General features: G+C 46.0%; 1 protein-coding gene across 4 annotated transcripts in view; it reads right to left on the bottom strand.

The window, feature by feature from the left end:
- Positions 1–25,983, bottom strand: part of CADPS2 (calcium dependent secretion activator 2) — a 1,183,693-nt gene that overhangs the window by 762,187 nt on the left and 395,523 nt on the right. For all 4 annotated transcript variants that reach the window (XM_082254958.1, XM_082254959.1, XM_082254960.1 and 1 more), the window contains exon 9: positions 10,178–10,244. In XM_082254958.1, the coding sequence (XP_082111084.1) occupies positions 10,178–10,244 (67 nt within the window). The remainder of the gene's footprint in view (positions 1–10,177; positions 10,245–25,983) is intronic.

Genomic DNA, 25,983 nt, shown 5'->3' with positions numbered 1-25,983 from the left:
CTCCCGCATAACCCCCCCCCCCACTGTTTTGCCCTTCCTCTCCCCCCCGTCCTCCTTGCCCCTCTTACTCCCTTCTTTTTCTCCCCCCCCCCTTTGTTGCCTCGAGTTGGCCGCTACCTAATTTGTTTCCCTATTGTGGCTGGACCACGAACTTTTGCTGCACTACGGCTTCCCTTTTTGCCCTACCCCCAGCCGCCCCTGTGCACTGTGTTTATCCCTTGTACCTGTATTCCGGGCGCCCAGCTTGCCCCTTTCCTATTCCTTAACCTGATTGTTATGCTACTACTTGCTGTTCATGATGTCATTTAGACGTGTATTCATCTGTTAGGCACCACTGTTACCTATTGGTATTGTTTTGTACTACATTCCTTCTGCCTTAATAAAAAACGTTTGAAAAGAAAAAAAAAAAAAAAAAAAAAATCCTAACCTGTGCCAGAGATCATACATGTAAGTCAATTATAATTGATGTAATTTCTATTGCGGTTATATAGATTATAATGGATTTACATGTACGGTGTCTGAGACAGGTTATGTTCTTATCTTAGAATACCAATGGTTTTAACTGATATGTAATCAAAAGAGCAAACCGAGAGGGCACCTCACCCTGCCAGGTTAGTTTGCAATGCCAGTCAGTTGGGTGTAATGAGATAAGTTATTATACTCATGCATCCATGTTTTCCTCGCAGCTCCTGCCTTTGATGCACCCCTATGCTTGTTCCCAGGGGATCTAATGACACAGGTTTTGCATATAGTTGTAAAGTTCCATTCTTGACCACTGTAAGCATCCTTGATTGGTCTGTATGGTACAATATTATATGTATGCATTGTATATTGTTTTTGTTTGTGTATATATATATATATATATATATATATATATATATATATATATATATATATATATATATATATATTTATGTCTGATTTGTAGATATATCTTGAATTCCCATTTCCAGATGAAGCAGTTTAATACCCACAAAACATGTTGAGAAACAGAAGCAGGGTTCCAAGGACTTTGAGTTCTAGAGGGAATTAGAGAAATATGTTAAGCCAGACAGGAAAACTTTTGTTTACAGGAGAGACAGAATAGCAGTCTGCCTATGTAAACAAGGCAGACCGCCGTTCTCTCAGAGAGGAAGATCAAAATCTAGCAGACGGATCTCTGTCATCCTCCAGTTAAGCCACCCCCCTCACAGTTAGAAAGCACTCCCTAGGAGCATGGTTAACCCCTTTGATCGCCTGATGTTAACCCCTTTCCTGCCCGTGTCATTTGTACAGTGACGGTGCATTTTTTTGTGTCACTGATCACTGTATTAGTGTCACTGGTCCCCTCAAAAGTGTCAGTTAGGTGTCCAATTTGTCCACCGCAATGTTGCAGCACCGCTAAAAATCCCATAAAAATATTTCATAGTTTGTAGACACTATAACTTTTCCGCAAACCAAAGAATATAGTCACTTATTGGGATTTTTTTACCAACAATATGTAGCAGAATACATATTGGCCTAAATTGATGAAGAAATTAGATTTTTTATATTTTTATTGGGTATGTTTTATAGCATAAAGTAAAAAATATTGTTTTTTTCTAAATCGTCAGGCTTTTTTGGTTTATAGCGCAAAAAATAAAAATCGCAAAAGGTGATCAAATACCACCAAAAGAAAGCTCTATTTGTGAGGAAAAAAGAGGACATCAATTTTATTTGGGTACAGCGTCGCACATCTGTGCAAATGCCAGTTAAAATAATGCAGTGCCGTATCGCAAAAAATGGCCTGGTCATGAAGGGGCTGAAGTGGTTAAATAAATTTGTGTAGCGGATTATCGAGCACCACATGCGCAGTGAGCAGCCGTCTGCGAAGCTGGAAGCATTTACAGCCGGCTGCCCATAGGTAATAAGCCGGGGACTGCGCTGGATCCTGGGACAGGTGAGTGTCTGTTTTTAAAAGTCAGCAGCTACACTGTAGCTGCTGACTTAATTTTTTCACAGGTGACTGAAAGACCGCTTTAGGGAATAGAGCTTGAACAAAATTTCAGCTCCAGTTTCCCAATTACAGAATAAAAACAATCATTACCATGCTAATGAAGTCATTACTCCGCTCTCTTCTTCTCATGCTCCAAGATTAAGATTGACAGCACTGTGCAATGCAGTATAACCGGATTTGTTCCCAATACCTCCTCTACCATTTTGCTTTCTGCAGTGCGTAGGGTTTAAGGGCCAGTCCACACCAGAATGTCATGCAGGAAACCCATGTTCTGTGCCAGTTTCCCCACACATTCAAATCGCACTGTCCTTGTGATCTGCAGCATGTGTCAGTGCAAAGTTACCAACACCCCAAAGCCAGGTCACAAAAAGCAGTGTTTGCCTGCACCAGATCACAAGGTACAAATGTACCATGAGATCCGGTTGCAGTGTTTTCCATAATTAGCATGTGCACTACTTTTGGTGCGGTGCAGTGCTTTATCAGCCCATTCAAACTGAATAGGCTGAATTAGCACTGCACAGAACTGCATGTTAATTGGCACTGCACAGGAACATACAACACAATCCTTTGCAATTCACATGCATTTCCTAGTGTGCATTGGCCCTAAAGAAACCTTATATAAGGAGAGAATTAAAAAACACATTCAGGCTTTGTTTGCAAACACAATATTTTTAAATTTCAATAGATTTTTATTGTTTTAAATGCAAAGGGAAAGGGTACACAATAAAACAGTTCAGAGAACGTCCGTTGTAGAGTACATGGGTACAACTTAAAACACAACGAGTGACACAGTCCCCAGAGGGATACATAATAGCATACAATACTTCCAAGTGATACATTGTTTGCCACGTCCCCGGCCGGTCGGTCCGGGCTAGGCCCGGATCCGCCCCCTCCCAGCGCCCCGCAGGGGAACACACTGCGCCGAATGGAGGGGGGCGGTCGTCCAGATCCCAGCCGAACACCAACCTCCGGCCTCAGGGGAGCTCTGTAGCCGCAGTAATATACCAGATAAGAGAACTATTGTGCCTAGTAAGGTCGCTCTATGCGGCACTCACAAACCCAACGGGGTCCCAAGGGGGCCACGTCTTTAAAAAATAAGGGTCAACAGAGGTTCAGGAAGGAAAAAGGAAAAACAGAGAGAGAGAATAAGAAAGTCTGGGAAGGAAAAGAAGGGGTAGGGGGTAGAGAAGGAGTAAGGTATGGGGGCAAGGGGAGGGTGGTGTCCAGGTCCGCCACAAGGAAACCGAATAGCCATGGGGAGGCGCTCCCAGGGGAGCTCCCCAGGAGAACCTCACTTACTACTGAGGTCCCGCTAGATATCGCATCCAGGGGTCCCAGGTTTTCTCGAATAGAGGCAATTTGTCCTGGAGGATCGCCACCATTCGCTCGTTCACCATTATCCATGTCAATTTAGCCTTTAGAAGTTCAAATAATATTACCGGGGATCACCATGAGCGAGCTATGGCAATCTTGGCTGCCGTAAAGACGAGAGCGACCAGACGTTTAGTGTGTTTTGGAGCCATAGTTATTGGCTTACCCAGCAACGCCTGGGTAGGGGATTTAGGCAGGTTAACGCCAGTGAGTGAATATATGAAATTGTATACTCTGATCGAAAATCTACGGACCTTGGGGCAGGTCCACCAAATATGCATGACCGTGCCAGGCTGTCCGCAGCTCCGGAAGCACAAAGGGGAGGCCTCTCTGATCGCCGCTGCCAGCCTGACAGGGACCATGTACCACCTCAGAAGTACCTTATAATTGGCCTCTATCAAAGAGGTATTGATTAGTGACTTTGAGTTCAGTAACGCTAGCTGGTTCCATTCGGCCCTGTCCATCTCCTCCCCCAGGTCTGCCTCCCATCGAACCATGTATGGCAGTTTAACATCATCATCCTGTAACACTGTATATATTGAAGAGATAAATCCCTTCTGTCTATCTATATTGGTACAAAGGTACTCCATTGGAGTTGAGGTAGCTATATCGCCAACACTCTTTAGGGAGGAAACATAATGGGAGATTTGAGTGTAGCGGTACATCTCCCCCTCTGGAAGAGAATATTTGTCCTTCAATACAGATCTGGAGAGAACACCCCTACTATCACATAAGTCGGCTAGGCGAAGTAGACCCTCGTTGGTCCACCAAGCGAAAGCTAGGGGACAGAGGCCCGGGGGAAATCGCGGGTTACCCAGTAAGGGCGCCAGTGGGGCATGAGAAGATCTGAAACCATGTAGTTTCGCCAGTCGATCCCAAATTCCCAGAGACAGGGACAGGGTGGGACAAAGGATTGCGGGGCGGTTCTTTGGCAGTAGCCACAGTAGATGTTCAATAGAATGAGCAGATACATGACTGGCCTCCAGCTGCATCCAAATAGGGCGGGTTCTCTGGAGTGAAATTTTATTAAATGAGTGAGCTGTGCAGCGTAGTAATATTTGAGAAAATCAGGGACACCCAAACCCCCCCTCAATTTAGGTGTATACAGGGTGCGTCTATTTACCCTAGGCCTCTTATCCCCCCATATAAACTGTACAACCTTGTTCTGGAATGCTTTGAGGTCTGGTATATTGATGGATATTGTCAAAGTACGGAATAAATAGAGTAAACGTGGCAAAATATTCATTTTGACCGAGTGCAACCTGCCGAACCACGACGGGGGGCTGGTCGCCCATCTGTTAAGATCAGCCCCCAGGGTTTTGTATAGGGGAGGGTAGTTGGCTGCATAAAGTGTAGTGATCGAGGATGTCAAATAGATGCCTAAATACGGTAGAGATTTCTCCTGCCATCGGAAAGGAAAAGCGCTCTGAAGCGTCCACACAGTAACGTCATCCAAAGTGAGGTTCAGGGCCTGGGACCTGGACCGGTTCACCCGCAGACCTGAGACCGCAGCGAACAGCTCCAAGTCCTGAAGCAAGTTAGGAATCGAAACCAACGGGGCAGACAGGTACAACAGAATATCATCCGCGAAGAGGGCACACCTATGCACCCTGGTTCCGCAGGGAATACCCTGGATATTTGGGTTGAGACGGAGCTTGATCGCCAAAGGTTCTAGGGCCAGGATAAACAAAAGGGGGGACAAAGGACAGCCCTGACGGGTGCCCCTGCGGATTTCCAAGTAATCTGAGCTATAACCTTTAATCGACAATTTTGCCACTGGTTCGCTGTATAGAGTCCGCATCAGCATGAGGAAAGAGGGCCCGAACCCAAATCTCTCCAATGTGTGCCACAGGTAGTCCCAGGACAGAGAATCAAAAGCTTTATGCAAATCGAGGGATAATAACATACCTTTCAGACTCCCCTCCCCATCCCAATTAGACTGTAAAGCAGATATAACGTTGATAGCCCGTCTAGTTTGGTCGGATGACTGTCTAGTCGGGACAAATCCTACTTGGTCAGGGTGAATGTAGTGTGCTAAAAATGAGTTCAGGCGATTGGCCAAAATTTTAGTCATAATTTTCACATCCAAATTGATGAGGGAGATCGGTCTATAATTCAAACAGTCACCGTGATCCTTGCCCGGCTTAGGGATGACGTGTATAAAGGCATTGTTTTCGTACCGAGGGATGGGGGAACCGCGTCTAATCTCATTGAAATAAGAACAGAGATGAGGGGCTAGAAGGTCGCTATACTTCTTATAATAGTGGCCCGAGAAGCCATCTGGGCCCGGGGCTTTGGAAGGGTTAATGGTTTTTATGGCCGATAAAACTTCAAACTCCGTAAATTCCCCGTCCATTATGTTACCGTGTTCTACGGACAATCGCGGTACGGGGAGGTCCCGAAAGAACTCATCCAACCGAGAGCCCTGAGGAGGACCCGGGGAGGAGTACAGTTTAGTGTAAAAATCGTAAAATTCGTTAACAATCAGCTGCGGGTTTTGCGTTCTATTGCCATTGCAAAGTTTCAATTTTGGGAGAGCAGGGGAGAATGGTCGTGGGGTCAGCTTGCGAGCCAGCAGGGTATGTGGTTTGTCGCCCATGGTATAGTATCGGTTGCCCGACCACCGGAGAGATTTTTCCGCGCGGGTAGTCAAACTCATGTTGAGGGTCAGCCTGGCGGAGTCTATTTTTGGTCGTAAGTCAATGTCAGGGTTAAGTTTTTGTTCTCTCAGCAGGTCCCGGAGGTCCGACTCCTGCCTGTGTATATCCTGGGCACGTTCTCTCTTTTTCCTGGAAGCTATCTGAAGTAACTTACCCCTGATCGTGGCCTTGTGCGCCGCCCAACGAATCGCCGAGGAAGTGGCAGTAGCAGTATTGTCCAGGAAGTATTGGGTTATAGCGCCCTCCACCTCCTTGAAAATAGTCGGGTCAGTGAGTAGGGAGGCATTAAGTCTCCAGGGAGCGGGTTTTGGTTTCGTCCAGAGGTCAGAAACTGTCATAGCTACAGGTGAGTGGTCCGACCAGGGGGTTACTAGTATCCGAGACTTCAAGACAAACGGGAGAAGCGGTGACATAGTGAACAGGTGGTCGATGCGGGCGTAGGTCTTGTGGGCATGAGAATAGTGCGTAAAGTCTCTAGTGGTAGGGTGGTCATTCCTCCAGACGTCCACCAAATCATGCGAATGCAGCAGGCGAGCCAATTTGACTCCCTGTCTAGGGACATGCCGGTGGGAAGTTCGGAGGGAGGAGGACTTGTCCATGACTTGGTCCAGCGGAAGGTTACTATCTCCCCCAAAGATGACATGGCCCGCTGCATGCGGCATGATGACCGTGAGCATAGACCGGAAAAATTCCTGTTGACCCACATTCGGGGCGTAGTAGGAGACCAACGTTACCTCGTGTTCATTGATTGTGCCATGCACCACAACATATCTACCTTCTTTATCGCGTATCACACTTTTAGGCATGAATGGGACCTTTTTTGCTATGCATATGGCCACCCCTTTCTTCTTATCATCATCATTATCTAACTGTTGGACATGTAGCAGGTAGGATATTTCGCACTCAGAAATTTCGGGGAGGAAGAGTGGGCAAAATGAGTCTCCTGTAGGAGAAGGATGTCAAAACCTTGCTTGGAATAGTATTGGAAGGCCTTAGTTCGTTTCACTGGCGCATTAAGACCCTGAACATTATGGGTCAGGATCTTAAAGGGAATTGGGGCTTGATTCGTCATTGTGGTTCAGCAAGCTGCACTCGGCCAAATACACTGGGAATCCCCCCCCCTGTATAGGCAGACCTGAGGGAAGCACGACTATGTCTGCGGAAACTGCAAGACCTGGACACCATGGGAAAACCCGGGGGAGGAGGAAGGGGAGAAAGAGGGGAGGAGAAAGCAGTGAAAGAAAGAAGGGGCGAGGAGAGGAGAGGGAGCCCTCCCCCCGCCCTTCCCCCCCCATTTCCAAGGGGGGGGGGCGATTGGAAATACGCCATCGAAAACCTGAAAATCATCTAAACAAGGCTGGTTGTGGGGTCCAGCTCCCCCAAAAAACATGCAAGGTCGCTCACAGCCTAAGCCATGAGCGAAATCGCAAATGGTCAGTGGCATGTGGAAGCATCCCGAGCAGTTCCGCTCCAAACCATCCCAGCTACTCGCCGGGTATCATGAGGCGGGACTGTCCCAGAGGCTCAATGCACAGTGTAAACATACTCGGGCAACAGCAACCAAAACATCAAGGCCCAACTGTAGTCTGGTTATGACCCGGGAGGCCGAGTCTTCATCCCTTAGAGTGCCCACCAGAAAAATATGTAAAAACAATTGAACACAAAAAATAAAAAAAAAAAATAAAAATCCAAAAACTGTTAACTGCAGGATGACAACGGTGACCTAAAGAAAAAACAGTTCAAATCCACAGGGACCGCTGCGGTCCATTATATCGACAGTTCCCATATATTGGGGGTTGTAGACACCTCAGAAGAGCAGATACAGCACCCGAAAAAGAAAAGGGAACAATATAACAAAAAGAGGTAAGAACAGTCTCACGTGGGCCGCTCTCGATAGGGCGGTCTAGGCTGTCATCCCCAAGCATCCACCGGGGTGTCGCTTCATCCAATTCGGAACAGTCGCATCTCAACTTGAAAGCAAAAAAAAAAAGAAGAAGAACAGAGTCAACAGTAACTGTGTATAGCGATCTGTCACGTGGCACTGGCACCTATGTAGGTGGCAAGAGAAGGATCCAAAAATTTGCTCGTGCTGTTATAAGGCCTCATGGCGGCGTGTGTGTGCGGGCATGTCCCCTCCGGCTCTGTTGGGACCATAATGGGGACAAAGGCCTGGTTGACGTCGTCGGGGATACTGAGCGGGATCTAGGTGGGGGGCCCTCCTTGGAGATGAGTCCCAGGCCCAAAAGCACTTCTTCTCCGTCTGGAATGGTAGAAAAGGAGTGTGTTTTCCCCTTATAAGTGAAGGACAGGCGGAAAGGAAAGGACCACCTATATTTAATCTGCCTGTTGATAAGATGGGTCAGTAAAGGCTTCAGTGACCTCCTCCTTTGTATAGTGGTTTGAGAGATATCTGCGAAAATTTGAATTGGGTGACCTTGCAGAGTGAGATCGGATTTAAAGCGGGCCGCAGCCATCACCTTCTCCTTAATCCTATAAAAGTGCGGCTTAACAAGGACATCTCTAGGAAGGCCATCTTGGCGCGGGGACGCCAAGGCCCGGTGGAAGCGGTCCAATTCCAGATGACTAGGCGTAATATCAGGAATGAGGGTAGTCATAAGTTCGTGTATGGTTGGTTCCAGGTCCGTAATGGACTCAGGGAGGCCCCGTATTCTAAAGTTATAGCGACGGGACCGATTTTCCAGGTCCTCGATTTTATCCTGTGCCTGATCAAGGCGATCTTGCAGGGAGACTATCAGTTTATGATTCTGATTGACTCTCCTCACAGTGCCATCCACTTTAGATTCAATGGAGTCCAGTCTATTTCCAATATCCTGTAAGTTCCCCTTTAGGTCTGCAGTGATAATTGCACATGCTTTGGAAAGTTCCTGCTGCAGTAAAGCAGAGAATCTGGCGATCAGAACAGAATCTCCTGAGTATGATGTTTGGGGAGGAGGGGGGGGCTGAGGATGACAAAGAGCCCCCCTGACTCAATGCTATTTTGGCCATGTCTGCCATTTGCCTATCCAGGGAGGAGGCTGGAGACGCCGCTCCCTCAGAGGAGGCCTGGTATGGGGAGAAGTGTGGCACTGGTGCCTGTGAGTGTTGTGAGGGGTCCCCCTGCGATTGTGAGGATTGTGAGGAGAATAAATCTCTTACCCCCTCCATGATTGCTGCTGTAGGTGCCCGATGGTCAGGGCGGGAAGGTGCCGATCGTGTGGGCGGAGGGCCGTTCCTGGCCGTGGAGCTGCGGGTCGCCGCCATCTTGATCCCAGGAGACTGTGTCTTGGGAGGAGAGGGGCGCGCCGATGAAGGAGGCTGGGGTGCAGATGAGTGCTTCTTCCTCTGGTTTCCCGATGTCCTACGATGCAGCATCGCCTCCGCCGCAACCTGCGAGTCCTCCGGAGCCTCTGCCCGCTCACTTGCTGCTGATTTTAGCCGTGGATCTGCCGGGATGTGCGGAGCGCGGTCAGAACATGTCCGACGTCGGCACCGCGCGCATGCGCACTTAAACACAATATTTTTAAAGAAATAAATCAGAATAAAGAATATAAATATCTGACTGATGTTTAACTTTGCTTGAGGGGTGTGTAGGTGTTGCAAAAGTGCTGCCTGCCATTTGCTGTTAATTTGTTAGCAAATTCTTCCCTTGTACCTAAAATAAAAACAAGAGTATCTGAACATGGCACTGTCTGGCTATGCTGAGCTCTGAGTATAATAAAATGGATCTTTGTCTTGTTGCATTAGGGACATGGGAATCACCACGGCAAACTTGCAGGTTGTTTACAGGCGCAGAGTATTCATAGTTGAACTGGATGGCTATGTTTGGGGCCCTGGTGTTTGTAAGATTTATTGCATGACTATTCTTGGGCAGTACCATCTGCTTGTGATGGGGCAGATTGGGAATTATAAGTAGCAATATCTTTCCATGTTTAGTTACTATAAAGTCACTGGCTGGCAGCATGTGTCAGCACTAGGGTCCTGGGGGCACTGTCTACTAGGAGGGGTGTTAGGGATCATGGGGCACTGTAACGATCTCTATGAAACCCTTTGCGACTATACCTCTCCTACCCATTTAGTCAAGTCCACTTTCAGTACCAAAACAGATATCATTTTTCACTTTTGCTGGAGCTAACTTTTCATATGAAAGCAGAGAAAATGTAATAGAACAAACCTGAACAAGAACAAAATAACGTTTCTTCCATCGTTTCCAAACTTTTTGTCCTGCAGCATGTAAATAACTAAAAGAAAAAAATAAGGCATTATTTTAAATTAATAATAAAAATACACCATACACCAAAAACTATATTGAGAGATCAAAATAAAAGGTCTTTAAGCTGTGTTTCAAAAAAACAAAAAACACGTTGAAACTTATGAATTCTTAGATGTGATATCTTGTATTACTTTTTGTTCCTTTTTTTTTTAATCTGGAATTCCTACCAGCAACACTTGTACTTGAGTACAACACTTCTATACTGTAGAGCTTCCACGACGGAGCAGCGTGAAAGACTCTAGGGCATGGGTGTCCAACCTTTTGGCTTCTCTGGGCCACATTGAGTGTAGAGACATTTTCTTGGGCTGCATATAAAATATATACTATAGTTAAGGTATATAAGTAATAAAAACGCTGATGCGCCCTTCCCATGTGCCCCCCCGCAATAACTTAACACAACTAAAGGATGATCAAATTAAATGGAATCAGTATGCAGAGGTTTACTTCTTCTGAGAGATATTAAAAGGAACACTCTAACCACCATCACCGCTTCAGTGATTTGAAGTGGCCATGGTGGTAGGAGTCAGAAACACTGCACATGCTGGGATATTTACAGTTATGTGCTGGCGGCTAATTACACCCCTACCACATATGACTTAGGCAGCAAGAAAATGTCATGTCCTTATTCATACATGTATGAACAAGGACATGACATATTATGAAAAAACACAACTAGTTATTGAAAAACATATTGCAACAATTTACACACGTTAATGCACATACCTTTTCTACTTATTTTGCAGACTGCTGGCGGTTACTGCTGGCAGTTACTGCAGGCGGTTTCTGCTTGCAGTTACTGCTGGTGGGTAATGCTGGTGGGTAGTGCTGGTGGGTAGTGCTGGTGGGTAGTGCTGGTGGGTAGTGCTGGTGGGTAAAGCTGGCAATTACTGCTGGTGGGTAGTGTTGGTGGGTACTGCTGGCGGGTAGTGTTGGTGGGTAATGCTGGCGGTTACTGCTGGCAGCTATTTCTGGGGGGTAATGCTGGCGGATACTGCTGGCGGGTAATGCTGGTCATGCGGGTACTGCTGGAGGAAGCAGTGACAGCAGTAGAGAGCAGAACCGCTGATTCCTGTATGGCTCCTGTCACAGGCAGAGTGCATTTTATAGCACTGCGCCTGTGACAGAGCCGGAACTATACAGGAAGCAGCGGCTCTGTCACTGACTGCAGATATCCTATTTCTCCCACGGCAGCCAGAAGATCGCACGGCACTTGCGGGTGTCCGTGAGCTGCCGGCCAAAGGTGGGAGATTGTCTGGAGTTCTGAAACCAGTGGGCCGCATTGCCTGTGGTTCCGGGCCGTGGGTTGGACATGTCTGCTCTAGGATTTTATTTCTTTCCTGATTTGGATCAAAACACTTCCTTCTCAACTAATCTCTATTACATAGGAAGGAGAGCTTTTGCAGTTAATAGAAGATTATGAATTAGAATTTCTATCATGTTTTTACAGCTGTATAGCCCATTGGGAAGATTTCCTCTCACTTCCTGTCCTCTCTCTATGTCTGGGAATACAACTATAAAAGCTTGAAAATTTCTTATTCTGTACAAATCTAAAACAAATAAATAAAAAGCTGTGGGTGCATTTGGGCATTAAAGTTAATCAGAATTTAAAAAGTTAGGATACTCTGTTAAAGGTATACTTTAGAACTATTAATTGTACCTGGAAATATAGGAATGCACTTCCTATCATGTGACTGTCCCTAGGCACTCATGTGCCCAAAGCCTCATACAGTGCCTTGCGAAAGTATTCGGCCCCCTTGAACTTTGACCTTTTGCCACATTTCAGGCTTCAAACAAAGATATAAAACTAATTTTTTGTGAAGAATCAACAACAAGTGGGACACAATAATGAAGTGGAACGAAATGTATTGGATATTTCAAACTTTGTTAACAAATAAAAAACTGAAAAATTGGGCGTGCAAAATTATTCATCCCCTTTACTTTCAGTGCAGCAAACTCTCTCCAGAAGTTCAGTGAGGATTTCTGAATGATCCAATGTTGACCTAAATGACTAATGATGATAAATAGAATCCACCTGTGTGTAATCAAGTCTCCATATAAATGCACCTGCACTGTGATAGTCTCAGAGGTCCGTTTAAAGCGCAGAGAGCATCATGAAGAACAAGGAACACACCAGGCAGGTCCGAGATACTGTTGTGGAGAAGTTTAAAGCCGGATTTGGATACGAAAAGATTTCCCAAGCTTTAAACATCCCAAGGAGCACTGTGCAAGCGATAATATTGAAATGGAAGGAGTATCAGACCACTGCAAATCTACGAAGACCTGGCCGTCCCTCTAAACTTTCAGCTCATACAAGGAGAAAACTGATCAGAGATGCAGCCAAGAGGCCCATGATCACTTTGGATGAACTGCAGAGATCTACAGCTGAGGTGGGAGACTCTGTCCATAGGACAACAATCAGTTGTATACTGCACAAGGACAACAATCAGTTGTATACTGGACAAATCTGGCCTTTATGGAAGAGTGGCAAGAAGAAAGCCATTTCTTAAAGATATCCATAAAAAGTGTCATTTAAAGTTTGCCACAAGCCACCTGGGAGACACACCAAACATGTGGAAGAAGGTGCTCTGGTCAGATGAAACCAAAATGGAACTTTTTTTGGCAACAATGCAAAACGTTATGTTTGGTGTAAAAGCAACACAGCTCATCACCTTGAACACACCATCCCCACTGTCAAACATGGTGGTGGCAGCATCATGGTTTGGGCCTGCTTTTCTTCAGCAGGGACAGGGAAGATGGTTAAAATTGATGGGAAGATGGATGGAACCCTGATGGAGTCTGCAAAAGACCTGAGACTGGGACGGAGATTTGTCTTCCAACAAGACAATGATCCAAAACATAAAGCAAAATCTACAATGGAATGGTTCACAAACATATCCAGGTGTTAGAATGGCCAAGTCAAAGTCCAGACCTGAATCCAATCGAGAATCTGTGGAAAGAACTGAAAACTGCTGTTCACAAACGCTCTCCATCCAACCTCACTGAGCTCGAGCTGTTTTGCAAGGAGGAATGGGCAAAAATTTCAGTCTCTCAATGTGCAAAACTGATAGAGACATACCCCAAGAGACTTACAGCTGTAATTGCAGCAAAAGGCGGCACTACAAAGTATTAACTTAAGGGAGCTGAATAATTTTGCATGCCCAATTTTTCAGTTTTTTATTTGTTAAAAAAGTTTGAAATATCCAATAAATTTTGTTCCACTTCATGATTGTGTCCCACTTGTTGATTCTTCACAAAAAATTACAGTTTTATATCTTTAGGTTTGAAGCCTGAAATGTGGCAAAAGGTCGCAAAGTTCAAGGGGGCCGAATACTTTCACAAGGCACTGTAGATGTGTATCCGCAATGTGGGAGTGCTCTGCCTCTGACTGCCAATCTCATGAGATTTGGTGCTGTCAGTGTCAGTACTGTGCCACTTTAAGTTCTCCATGCTGAAGAGAATGTTGCATATGTTATTCCCATACCTCTCATGCTGTGTTTATAAAATGCCCCCTGCCAGTCAGCAAATCATTAGCAGGGTTGCACCGATACCGGTATCGGTATCTGTGCCATTACTAAGCATTTGCACAAATATTCGTACTCATGTAAATACTCCAATACCTTTGTGGTGTGATTTGATACCATTAAAAAGTAATAGGCTGAAAGTACACTGCAAAGAATCACATGTGATTTGAACAGGAATGCTGAGCGATTCCTATCCTAAATCACATGTGGTTTCCCCCACTGCTCCTTTGTGAGCCCAGGCTTATCACAGTGACTTCAGTCTGGGTTTACACAGGAGCGGTGTGGGAAACTGCATGTGATTTGGACAGGAACTTCACCACATTCCTGTTCAAAAAGCATGCAAACCTCTGCAGTGCGATTTGTACGTGGTGTACAAGTATCAGTACTTGTACTCGCCGGTAAAAAACAGTATTGCTGCAACACTATTCACCAGTCATTTGATTTAAGGAAGCAAAGTCTTGCTTCTACCAAGACGGCTGCCTTTACATTGACACACATTGCAGAACAATGGATGGTAAATCAGTAATGGGTAAAAAAAAAAAAAAACACCACAATACTGGTGACGAGTCCTGCTTGCCTTTTTTACACATACATACTTCATGGCTCAGGTCGCCATTAACAAAGCTCATACTAAATGTTTAAGATTACTTTACTTTTTACATCCTCATTTACACCAGAACAGTGATAAAAGTACATATCTCAGAGTTGAGGCAGAAAATTGGATTTAGGGCTTACCGTAAAATCTGTAGCTCTGATGTTCATTGACGGACACGGCTTCGGGTATTCATAACCATTGGGTTATACTGCCCCTACAGGAGTAGGACACTAGGAAGAAAATAATTCTGGCTACACCCATGGGCAGTCCCAGGGGGTATACGCTAGGCCTGCACGATATTGGAAAAAAATATATTGCGATTTTTTTTCAATGATGTATATTGCGATATTGAGAGACCCGTCAATCCAGGCTAAAGTCAACAATTACCTTACAAGGGACACCTGGGACAGCCAGGGTTAATGTTACTGTAGGGATGGGATGAGTTTGGCAGCAGCCCTTCTTCTAATTGTATATATTATATACTGCACTGGGAGTCTGGGACTGCCAGGGTTAATGTTACTGACACTGTAGGGAAGGATGCTGGGAATGGATGGAAATCATGAAGCATGCATGCAGCAGCACAGCCTTCTAAATTTTAATTGCAGATACAGGGCAGGCCAGGGTTAATAATGGTACTCAATACTCTCAGTGACAGTGTGGAATTGTGTGGAATCGGATTATTCAGTCTCTCATTCTCGTCGGGACTCACAGTGGTGGTAGGAGCGGAGGACTAGGAGCCGGTAAATGATCACAGCCGCATACACTGACTCACTCCACTTCCGTGCACTGCAGCCCACACGTTCAGTCTCTGCCCTCAGCTAGTTTTCTCAATGGCAAAGCGAACCAATCACGCCGTGAGTAGCGGCACAGCGAACCAATCAGGTGTGAAGGCACGCGCGATTGGTTAGCTGTGCTGCTGCTCACCGCTGAAGTGTGGGACGGCTGTGAGTCCTCCTCCGAGTCCTGACTTCTCCCTGCCTAACGGATGTCTGTGAATCCTCTTCCGAGTCCCGACTTCTCCCTGCCTATGCAAAATATCGTGACCTCGGCGATATGAATATCGCCCACGTCCGCAGAACGATAGTCGATATCATATCGACTATCGTTCAGCCCTAGTATACGCCCTCTCTCTGATATAGCCACTCAGTTTTGTAACAAGCAGTGTCAGGAGAATTTTAACTCCACAGAGGGGCGGGTGCTGTGTCCGTCAACAAATAGAGAAATTGATTTTACGGTATGTCAAAAATCTCATTTTCTCTTTCGTTCACTAAAGGACACAGCTCCTGGTATTCATAACCATTGGGACATCCCAAAGCAGTGTTAAACATGAGGGGTGGGAACAACCAAAAAATTCCCAAGGTTAAACATTAGCTAACCAGGCAACAGAGGCTAGGCCAATCAACTGGAGCCCACCTGAAAAAACAATACACAGCAACATACAGCAGCCTGCAAAACCTTGCTGCCAAAAGAAGCATCCGCAGATGGCAACACATCCATCTTATAGAACTTTGTGAAAGCGTGCACCGACGACCATGTGGCCGCCTTGCAAACCTGCATCTGCAAACCTAAGCGCCCTAGTAGAGTGCGTCTTGACAGAGAATGGAGGAACCTAACCCCTGATGCAATAGGCCTGAACCACCATCTGTCTGATCGATCTGGAAATGGTCGCAGAGGAAGCAGACAACCCTTTTGGAGGTCCATCCGTGAGAACAAATAGAGAGTCTGACTTCCTGAAAGACTCCATAGCTGCCAGGTACACCATAATTGCCCGAACCTCATCCAAAGCATGCAAGGCAATTTCCAGGGATGTTTAGGCCTGGGACACAGGGAAGGCAACACAATGTCTTCATTCAAATGAAAGTCAGAGACAACCTTAGGAAGGAACGATGGACAGGAGCGAAGAACCACTTTATCCTTGTGAATGACCAGGTAAGCTGAACGACAGGATAACGTCGCCAGTTCCGACACCCTGTGCACAGAAGTGATAGCCACTAATAATGGCACCTTCTGAGACAACGTAAACAGGGGAATCTCCTGAATATTTTAAAAAGGAGGCTTCTGCAGAGTTGAAAGCACCAAACTGGGACCCCAAGGCGGCAAAGGAGCCCGCACTTGAGGAACTACATTTCAGACACCCAGAAGAAAGGTACGCACCAGGGAGTGTGTGGCCAAAGATCATTGGAAGAAGACCGCCAAGGCCGATTGATACCTGGCCCTTGATGGTACTCAAGGCCAATTTCTGTTCAACCACCCATTAAATGAAGGTTAAGATCCGAGCCACTGAGAAGGAGCGAGGATGAACCACAAGAGACTCACACCACACAATGTAGGTCTTCCACATACGATGGTAGATCTTCCTAGAAGTAGATTTCCTAGCTTTCAACAGGGTAGAAATCAACGACTCAGATAAACCCCTATCCTTCAGCACCTGGCGTTCAACAGCCAAGCTTTCAAAACAAGCGATTGTAAAGCAGAATGGAGGAACGGTCCTTGGGACAGAAGATCTTCCCTGAGAGGAAGCTTCTAAGGAACGTCGGTGACCAGTCGCACCAGATCGGCATACCGAGGCCAGTCCGGAGGCACTCCATCCTTCAGCCTCAATCCTGCATAGAAGTCTGGGCAGAAGCTTGAGAGGAGGGAAGGTGCAAATCAGCTGATACTGGCCCCACTGGGCAACCAGTGAGTCTGTGGCATCCGCCAGAGGATCCCTTGCCCAAGCTATAAACCTCTGCACCTTTCTGTTGAGCCAAAACGCCAACAGATCCACCTCGGGGGGTACCCCACCGGAGACACAGCTGATGACATGCCCCTGGATGAAGGGCCCACTCCCCGTGGTCCAACGCCTGCCGACTAAGATAATCCGCCTGCCAATTTTCCACCCAGGGAATGTGTGCGGCAAAGTGGGCTGATCAAACCGTTCTGCCCACCTTAGAATGCCGGCTACTTTCAGAGCCACAGGACACTTCTTGTACCCCCTTGATAATTGACATAAGCCACGGCTGTGGCATAGTCTGATTAAATGCACACTGGACAACCCTGAAGATAATCCATCCATTGATTCAGACACAGTCTAATCGCTCAGAGTTCCAAGACATTGATCGGTAAGTCTGGACTCTTCCAGATCCCCTAAACAGAATGCTTGCCGAGCACACCTCTCCAGCCGGACAGGCTGGCATCCATGGTTACCACTGTCCAATACAAGGGGAGGAAGGACTTTCCCAGCCGAAGCGCCGGAGAACAAAGTCACCATATCAAGGACTTCCTCGTTCCCCGACTCATCCAGATCTGATTTTCCAAAGACTGGGGAGTCTTGCCCTATTTGGTCAGAATCTCCCTTTGCAGGGACCTCGTATAAAACTGAACCCCCATGAAGGTAGACACTATCAAGCCCAGCACCTGCATGCACGTCCGGAGGGACAACCATCTGTTAGACACCAGGAGGCGAATTGCAGCCTGCAATTTTGAAGTTTGTCCAGAGGAAGGAGCACTCTGGCTAGGACAGAGTCCAGAGTCAGGCCCAGATAGTCCAGCTCCATGGACAGAACCAGAGCAGACTTCTGAAAGTTCAGAATCCATCCGAAATTCCTGCAGAGTTTGTATTGTTATCGCTAGGTTGTCCACCAGAGCAGAGGGAGACTCCGCTCACAGAAGGAGATCATCCAAGTAGCCCAGTACCCGCGATCCCCCGTTGGCATAGCAAGGCTAGCATCGGGGCTAACAGTTTTGTGAAGACCTGAGGAGCAGAGGCGATACCAAAGGGTAACGCCACAAACGGACAATGCTCCTGTCCCACAGCAAAGCGGAGAAAACGCTGGTGACTGGCACATTGTAATGTGAAGGGAGGCATCCTTGATATAGATAGAGGCAAAGAAATCCCTCTGATGCAGGGATGCCACCACTATTCGAATGGACTCCATTCTGAAATTCTGTACCCGCACAAAGCAGTTCAGCGCCTTGAGGTTCAGGATTGGATACACTTTGCCTTCCTTCCTTCCTGGGGACTGTGAACAGGTCTGAGTAAAAACCCTGGGGACTGAACAGGTTTGAGTAAAAACCCTGAAAATTTTTCGAAGTCGGAACCGGGACAATCACCCCTCGAAAGAACAGGTCTTGTACCGCCCCAAACAGGCCCTGTAAGCGGTCTGGGGACAGGTGCAAGTTGGAAGGAAAAAAACCTTGCTGGGAGACAAGAGTGAAACTCGATCTTGTAGCCGGGCCAAATGACTTTGTGGACCCCCACTTGTCTTGCACTAGGGAGGACTACGGGTCCAGAAACCAGCGAAGACGTCCCCCCAACCCCGATACAGGTGAAGGCACACCTTCATGCTGAGTAGCCTTGGCCATGGGTCTGGAAAAGCCCGATCTTGGCTTGCCAGACCAGGTTTGTTTGGATCCTCCTGAAGAGGCCCTGAAAGGCTTCAAGCCCTTGTCAGTCGACCCTGAGGGGCAAAAAAGCTTCTTATGAGCTGAGGAGGGCCCAAGTCTACGACAAGGTTCCTTGCCCTTAGTAGCCTGTGGAAGAAAAGTACTTTTCCCCCCTGTGAAACCTTTAATAATGTCATTCAGAGTAGCTCCAAACAGACAATCTCCTTGGAAAGGAAAATAGAAAAACAGAAGAAACTTGGGACTTTTTAGATAGCCACTCATAACCCCCGGGAGAAATAGGAGTGGCTACCTAAAAAGTCCCAAGTTTCTTCTGTTTTTCTATTTTGTATCTATAAATTTTGGATCATATGCTCCTTGGAAAGGAAGATCAGTCAAGGCCTTTTTTGAAGTCTGATTCGCAGACCAGCACTTGAGCCAAAAGACACGCTGAAGAGCCACTGCCAAAACAGAGGCGCGAGCCATCAGGGGTGCTGCATCCAAAGAGGCATCACAGATCAACTGCAGCCCCTAGACTAGCTTGTCCGCCAGCTTGGCAAAGACAGGGGGGAGCTGTTCCCCCTCCAGGTCATGGCATAAGAGCTTAGCCCACTTGGTCAAAGTTTGCGACACTGGGGCAATGGTGAATACCAGCCTCATTGTCGAACCAGCCAGAGTGTACATATGGTGGGCTAAAGCCTTCCGGTCAGCCGGATCCTTAAAGGTCAGGGACTCTTCAACTGGAATCGTTGTTGCCTTGTTAATCTGGAAACCAGAGGGTCCACCACCAGCGGCACAAGAAGGGACTTCTCATAGAGGTAATGCCTAGTAAAGTGCTTAGGGACCCCACAGGGACGCTTTGGTCATCCCCACTCTTTAGTGACAATTCTGTCGCAATAGGAAGGGAAAGGAAACACCTTTGCCGCTCTTGACGACTTGTGAGTGCCAAAGGGTACCTGCGCCTCTTCAGAGTCTTCAGGGTCTCACGCACAGATACAAACAGTGCATCCACCAGCACCTTTTTGTGCGCCATTGCAAATATGGAGGAATCATCCTCACTATCAGAGGATTCCAGGCACATGACTGCAGACCCAGTTGAGTGATCCAAGTCAAAGGCGGCCGAATCAGATTCGGGATTTTTTGCTAGCCCGTCGCCCGTAAGCCACCTCCACCCCGGACACAAGGGACTCCAGGACCGCCGTCAGTGCATGGATAAATTGTTGGGACCTGGAGGGCCCCACAGCCTTCAGAGAGGGGATCAGAAGGGGAAATATGTTTTAAAAGACTCCAAGAGTCGCCAGGGGGACCCCACAAAAAGTGAGAAACACTGCTAAGGGACAACCCCCATCTAGTTGGCAACACCATCCGGTCGCCAGGCACAAAGCACCAGCGATCCTCAGCAGAGGGGGAGAGGACCCCACCAGACTACCACCCACAGAGACAAGCACCCATGGATCCTGATGGCGCATTGGATGCAAAACGGCTGTAGAGCTATTACCTCAATGCCTAAGGTCGAACCTTAACTCCATTTATGAAGTGGTGGCTTTCGATGTGAGTCTTTTTACTGTCATTGTTTTTTTATCATATGTACACTGTATTGGTTGTCAGTGTTACAGTATTTTATTAAATTTCAACTTTTACTTTGTACTACACCATGAGCCTCTTCCTTTTTATTTTGAACTCTCTCGTGATGTGTTGAGCTGACAAATTTACTGGAGGGTGTCCCTGTGGCCGGATGTCATTGAGAATCCAGGCTTCCAGATATCACGAGGTTTATTTGTCAAATACGCTATTGCTGTCCTATAACATAGACAGCATTTGGCTCTGGTGAGTTTGAAATTCACTTATACGGTGGTGGATACAGCTACAAGTGTGAACCTTTACGATTTACCATTTGCACTGGGACACTTTTGAATGAACAATCATTATAATGTATGTTATACTAGGACAATGTATACAATTGATGCACTTTAAAATGTTTGCACTTTATTCTATTTGAGCTCTGCAATCTTTTTGTATATTTGATACAGTAGCATTAGCTTGCATTATACTGTGCATTACCACGTTATGTGTTATTTGACTGGGCTGCAGTATGCAACACATCACATCAAAAAAGTGCATGCATTATTTTTATAGTGATGCAGCACACCACATCGCACAATGGGACCATGCCTTGCTTTAAAGGTGTATTAGAACATCAATTATAACAATGGGCACTGCAGTGTAAAAACATACACAACTTGTGCTGCATTACTACAAAGCAACTGTAAATTCAGCCTTCAGAACAAAACTCAACATTTAAAGTTATCTGCCTAGACAATTCATATGAGAATGTTTGTTCTCAAGTAGTGACACGCCAAGTAGTGAAGCAAGAAGTAGGATAACTGGCCTGGACCTTGCGCTTCCTGAAGAAAATCAGCAGTGGCAGTTCCCACATTTCTATCCTGACAGGTACATTAAAGACTACCAGAGTTAAAAAATGTCAATGCTATACAAAAAAACTGAAAAAAAGTTTAAAAAAAAACCCGTAATTATATTGCTTAGAGTGAAGTCTTTTAGTATAGTATATAAAAAAAAAGACATACCAAACTATTAAATTCTGGAGCAGAAACAGCCTATGGTTACGGTTAGGGATTATTTCTGGCATTTATTCTACAATTAGCCCTGAATTTGCACAACCAGTTGGTTGAAATGCAGGATCTGTTAATTATTTTCAGTTAGATTTCTCACAGTTCTGGGCTGGATGTGACCCTTTAGACTCAATTATAGCTATTAAGAATAATTTTCCACATATCACCATTGTGAGAAATATGGCAAACCCATTTATCCTAGTACATCTCTTTGACCTACAGACTATTTAATCTTTCATTTCTAGTATACACTGAACTAAAAAAAAATGCTAACTTGCTCAATTCAAACTCAAGCTCCTGGTATAGCAAGATTCTCTGAGTTTGATCGGGAATTGGGCTCAGAATGGGCAAACTGACATTAGTACATTATTTTCACTATTTTAAAAGCTTTATTTATAAAGCAGCGATAGTGACATTCACTTCAGGTATTCACTCACTGAAATCTAAACACATGCATAATGAAAATGCACTTGAAGTGAATGTTTGGTTTATAAATATACCCCTTGGGCCATATACACATGGCCGTATGAAGACATGGGAATAAGTATATTAGTATCCTTTGCAAAAACTGCTCTGTATGCATGCAACATCTGTGCAGTGTTTACATATGTAGCAGTATTTCCAGCATCAGTGCTGGATATGGGTCTGCCTATGGGTCTGCCATGGTTACCATTAACTCCAACAGCACATTTAAGCTTGTTGCCCAAGTGTGAATACTGAGACAATGACCAGTCCGGCATCTTTGGTTTTTAGTTTTATTTTAGGAACTTGGATGGGAGAAGAGAATGAGTGGGATACACCTCTGGCTCAACTAGTTACAAGAATGGGACACTTGAGAAAAAATGCCTTCTAGCGCTGACTTGACGCCGGCTGAATGCCGACCAACACTTACTGGCGCTTGTGAACACTGACTTGCTGTCACTGAACTGAAACTGACTTCTGACACTCCTGTTAGCTCAAAAGTCCTTTTTCACTGCTTCCTCCCGTCCTTCCTGACTGAGGTAGCCACTTGCAATTACTGCTGCAACACTTTACACTTCAGGGCCCAACCGCTGGCACCCCTTTTACTCTTCAGACTTATACCCCCTCCCAGAATGCTGTGCGGCAGAATCTGCCCTTCCAGGATGCATCCAAGCCCTGTTGTGCTATTGGCCAGGTTTCCTCCACTGCCCAATGAGAGTCCTCATTGGGATACAGTGGGGAGACTCCCCAGCACAACAGACACACCTGGGAGCACATGTCAGCCTAACTGAACAATATGGCCCTGCTGTTAAGCAGGCAAGGCCCCACTATAATTTACCTAGCACCTACCTTGGAGGGTGCTACACATATGTAGAGCAACAATGGCCTATTGCTAGTGCAATAGCCACCTAGCATCCATTGTTGCTGGGACAAAGGCAGATTCTGCCAGCTAGCATCCTACCACTGCTACAATGCGGGCAGCTTCTGAAGAAAGCTGATTAGTGCCCTTCTGTTGCTAGAACACAGGTGGCTTCTCAAAGAAGCCACCTAGTGTCCTCTATTGCATAAATGCAGGAAACTATTGGTGCCTAGAGTTTTCCTTTATTACAACACATGCAGCTATCAGTATCTAGCATCCTACATTGCTAGGATGCAGGTGGCCTGCCTAGTCTCTTCTGTTGCTAGCACACAGGTGACTTCTGCTGCCTAGTGTCCTACCATTACCAGCATGCAGGCGACTTATCAAAAAGCTAACTAGCATCGGCTATTGCTGGGACACAGGCATGGTTTTGAGGAAGCAGCCTAATGTACTTTGTTGCTAGGATGTAGGTGGCTTCTGAAGGAAGCTGCTTAATGATGTCCTGTTGCTTGGATGCAGGCATCTTCTCAACAAAGCCACATCCTCTATTACTAAAATGCTGGAGACTTGGTGTCTAGCATCCCTCCTTTGCAAGGAAAAAAGCAGCTATTGCCTGTGGCCTTTCAAGAAAGCTGCCTAGTGTCTGCTTCTGCCACCTAGTGTCCTACCATCACTAAGATACAGACCACTTCTCAGGAAAGCCACCTAGCATTCTCCATTGGTAGGATAGATAGCTTTTTTAAGAAGGCAGCCTACTGTGCTCTGTTGCTAGGATACAGAAGGCTTCTGCCAACCAGCGTTCTAACATTGCTAGAATTCAGGTGGCTCTTGTACTTCAATGGAGTAGGCTGTACACATGTAAGCTAAATAAATACATGTTCAGAAACTCTAGGACTTTTAAGGTGTGCCTACTTCAGGAATTAAGCACATACAAACAATTTTAAAAACTGTCATCTTAATAATTCATAGAGGCAAACAATCACCAATTAAAATCATTGATACGTGGTTAAAAAATAGCCTTGAATAGCAGCATGTGTAACACTGATATAGCACTACTCCCTTGGGAGCTGCTGGTGACAGGTTCCCCTGGGTTACCAATAGCAATTACACAATAGTATAGCGACTTTAAAGTGCTTGGCTCAGTCAAGAAACAGTCTAGCGGTTTTGGTTTTTGTGGTTTTATTGAGAACTTGGATAGGAGAAGGGAATTAGTGGGATGCTCCAACTTGAACAACTATGCACAATTTGCTTTGAGGTTTAGATATAACTGAGTGCGACAAGGCCGCTGCTTCCCCTTGTCACTGAAGAAGTTTACTGAACTTGTATTACTCTGTGTATCGCTCTTCAGGGCCCAACTAGGCACCCCCTTCATCCCTATTCTCTACACGGCACCCCCTTTACTGTAATTCTCTCCGTGTGAGCTAGCTCCTTGATCCCCTGACTTCACTGGAGTAGTCCCCATTCCTGGATCAGACCCTTTGGCAAGTCCCTGAGTACTCACGGACACTGTTTTTCCTGAGAGACTCTGCCAGCAACTCCACCGTCAGCTACACTGGATCCTCTGCAGCTCAGCTCCACACGTGGTTCACTAGACCGACCTCCTAAGACCACCTTACTTACACACTGCAGGAGGAGAGACAGCTGTCTGCCTCCTCCTGGGACTCTGCTTCGCGCCAAAGATGCCCGGTCACATGCCCCCTTTGCTTTTAATGAGCAATCCCAGGATGCATTGCAAGAATGCCCTCCCACTGGGACTCCCATAAAAGCTAATGCGTCACTGGCTGGGTTTCTTCCACTGTCCAAAAAGCTCCCTTATTGGATACAGTGGGGACACTCCCTCAGACCCTGTGAATCAAACCTGGAGACATGCAACAGGCAACCTAACAGATCAGGCTCCCCTGATAAGCAAAAGGAGCAATAGATCCTTTTTCCTACTACACTACCTAGGAGGGTGCTACATAAATAAAGAAGCTATACCATGGGCCAGTGTGCAAAAAGCACCCTGATAGTTAAATCATATCTCTGGACTCAACATATTTCAGTTACTGGTTACTTGGTATATATATAGCCTGACTCAACACATTTCACATATTTTTGTTTTTTCCAGGAGTAGGGTACTTAAGTCAAAATAACATCATGAAAAGCGTAACTAGTACCTTCAAGGCCCAGGGGCAAGAAACCAAGAAGGGCCCCCTTGCCCCCCCCCCCCCAAGTCCTGGGCTTCTAGTTTTGGGAGGGTGGCCACGGACATGCTCCATAACTGCTGATTACAGATCGCAGTAAAGGGCCAATCACATAAGCCCTTTACCATGTGATGAGCTGATCGCATGTAAACAGACTGTGTCTGTGTGAAAAAATTGTGACAGCGAGTTTGGGGAGAAGATCCCCAGCTCGCTGTCACTGGAGGTGGTGAGTTGGGGAGCAGCTTCAGCAGTGGGAACATGTAATATGTTCACAAAGGTGAAAGTATCCTTTAACCACTTCAGCTCCTTCATGACCTGATCATTTTTTGAAATACAGCACTGCGTTACTTTTACCGACAATTGCGCGGTCGTGCGATGCTGTACCCAAAAGAAAAAAAAAATGTCCTTTTTTTCCCACAAATATAACTTTTTTGGGTGGCATTTAAATACTTCTGCGATTTTTATTTTTTGCGCTATAGACAAAAAAAGACTGAAAACTAAGTTTGTTTTCCTGCTTAGCAGAACCACAGGATCCCTGTCTTCCCTACTAGCAGAATGGTGATCTGCCTTAATAACATAGGCAGACCACCGTTCGGCCTCTCTCGTAAAAGGATCAGCGGGGCCCGGCTGGTCGCCAGCGGCGCACCCTCAGACCTGGAAGAGCGTAATCACGTACCTGTATGTGACTTTGCTCATAACCGCCGCCACTCCGCAGTATATATACTAGTGATCGGCCGATATCGGTTTTTCGTTGCAGATTCCGATATTTTGGCGATCGCATATCGGTAGATATTGGCCGATATTTTTGTACATTTAAAATTCAGCAAAATAAACACAAATTTCGACACAAATCTGTTACTGAACATGCTAATCTTTGTTTATTAACATTTTTAACATTAAGGGCTTGTTCTTCACACCTTAACTGCATGAAAACTGATAGGAAAAGTGCACTTGCAGGACATCAGTTTCACATCATCTGATTGTGCATTAATGCATAATAAACTGCTGCAGTAGTGCACGCACTCACTGCAATAATTTTAAATCACTACTGCAGTGCAGTCAGTGCAAAACTGCTAGAAAAAAAGATAGGCAACA

Source organism: Pelophylax lessonae, assembly GCF_965119305.1.
Source record: "Pelophylax lessonae genome assembly, chromosome: 4".
Taxonomy (NCBI): Eukaryota; Metazoa; Chordata; class Amphibia; order Anura; family Ranidae; genus Pelophylax; species Pelophylax lessonae.
The sequence above is the reverse complement of the archived record's forward strand: the minus strand, read 5'-3'. Positions and strand labels throughout refer to the sequence as shown.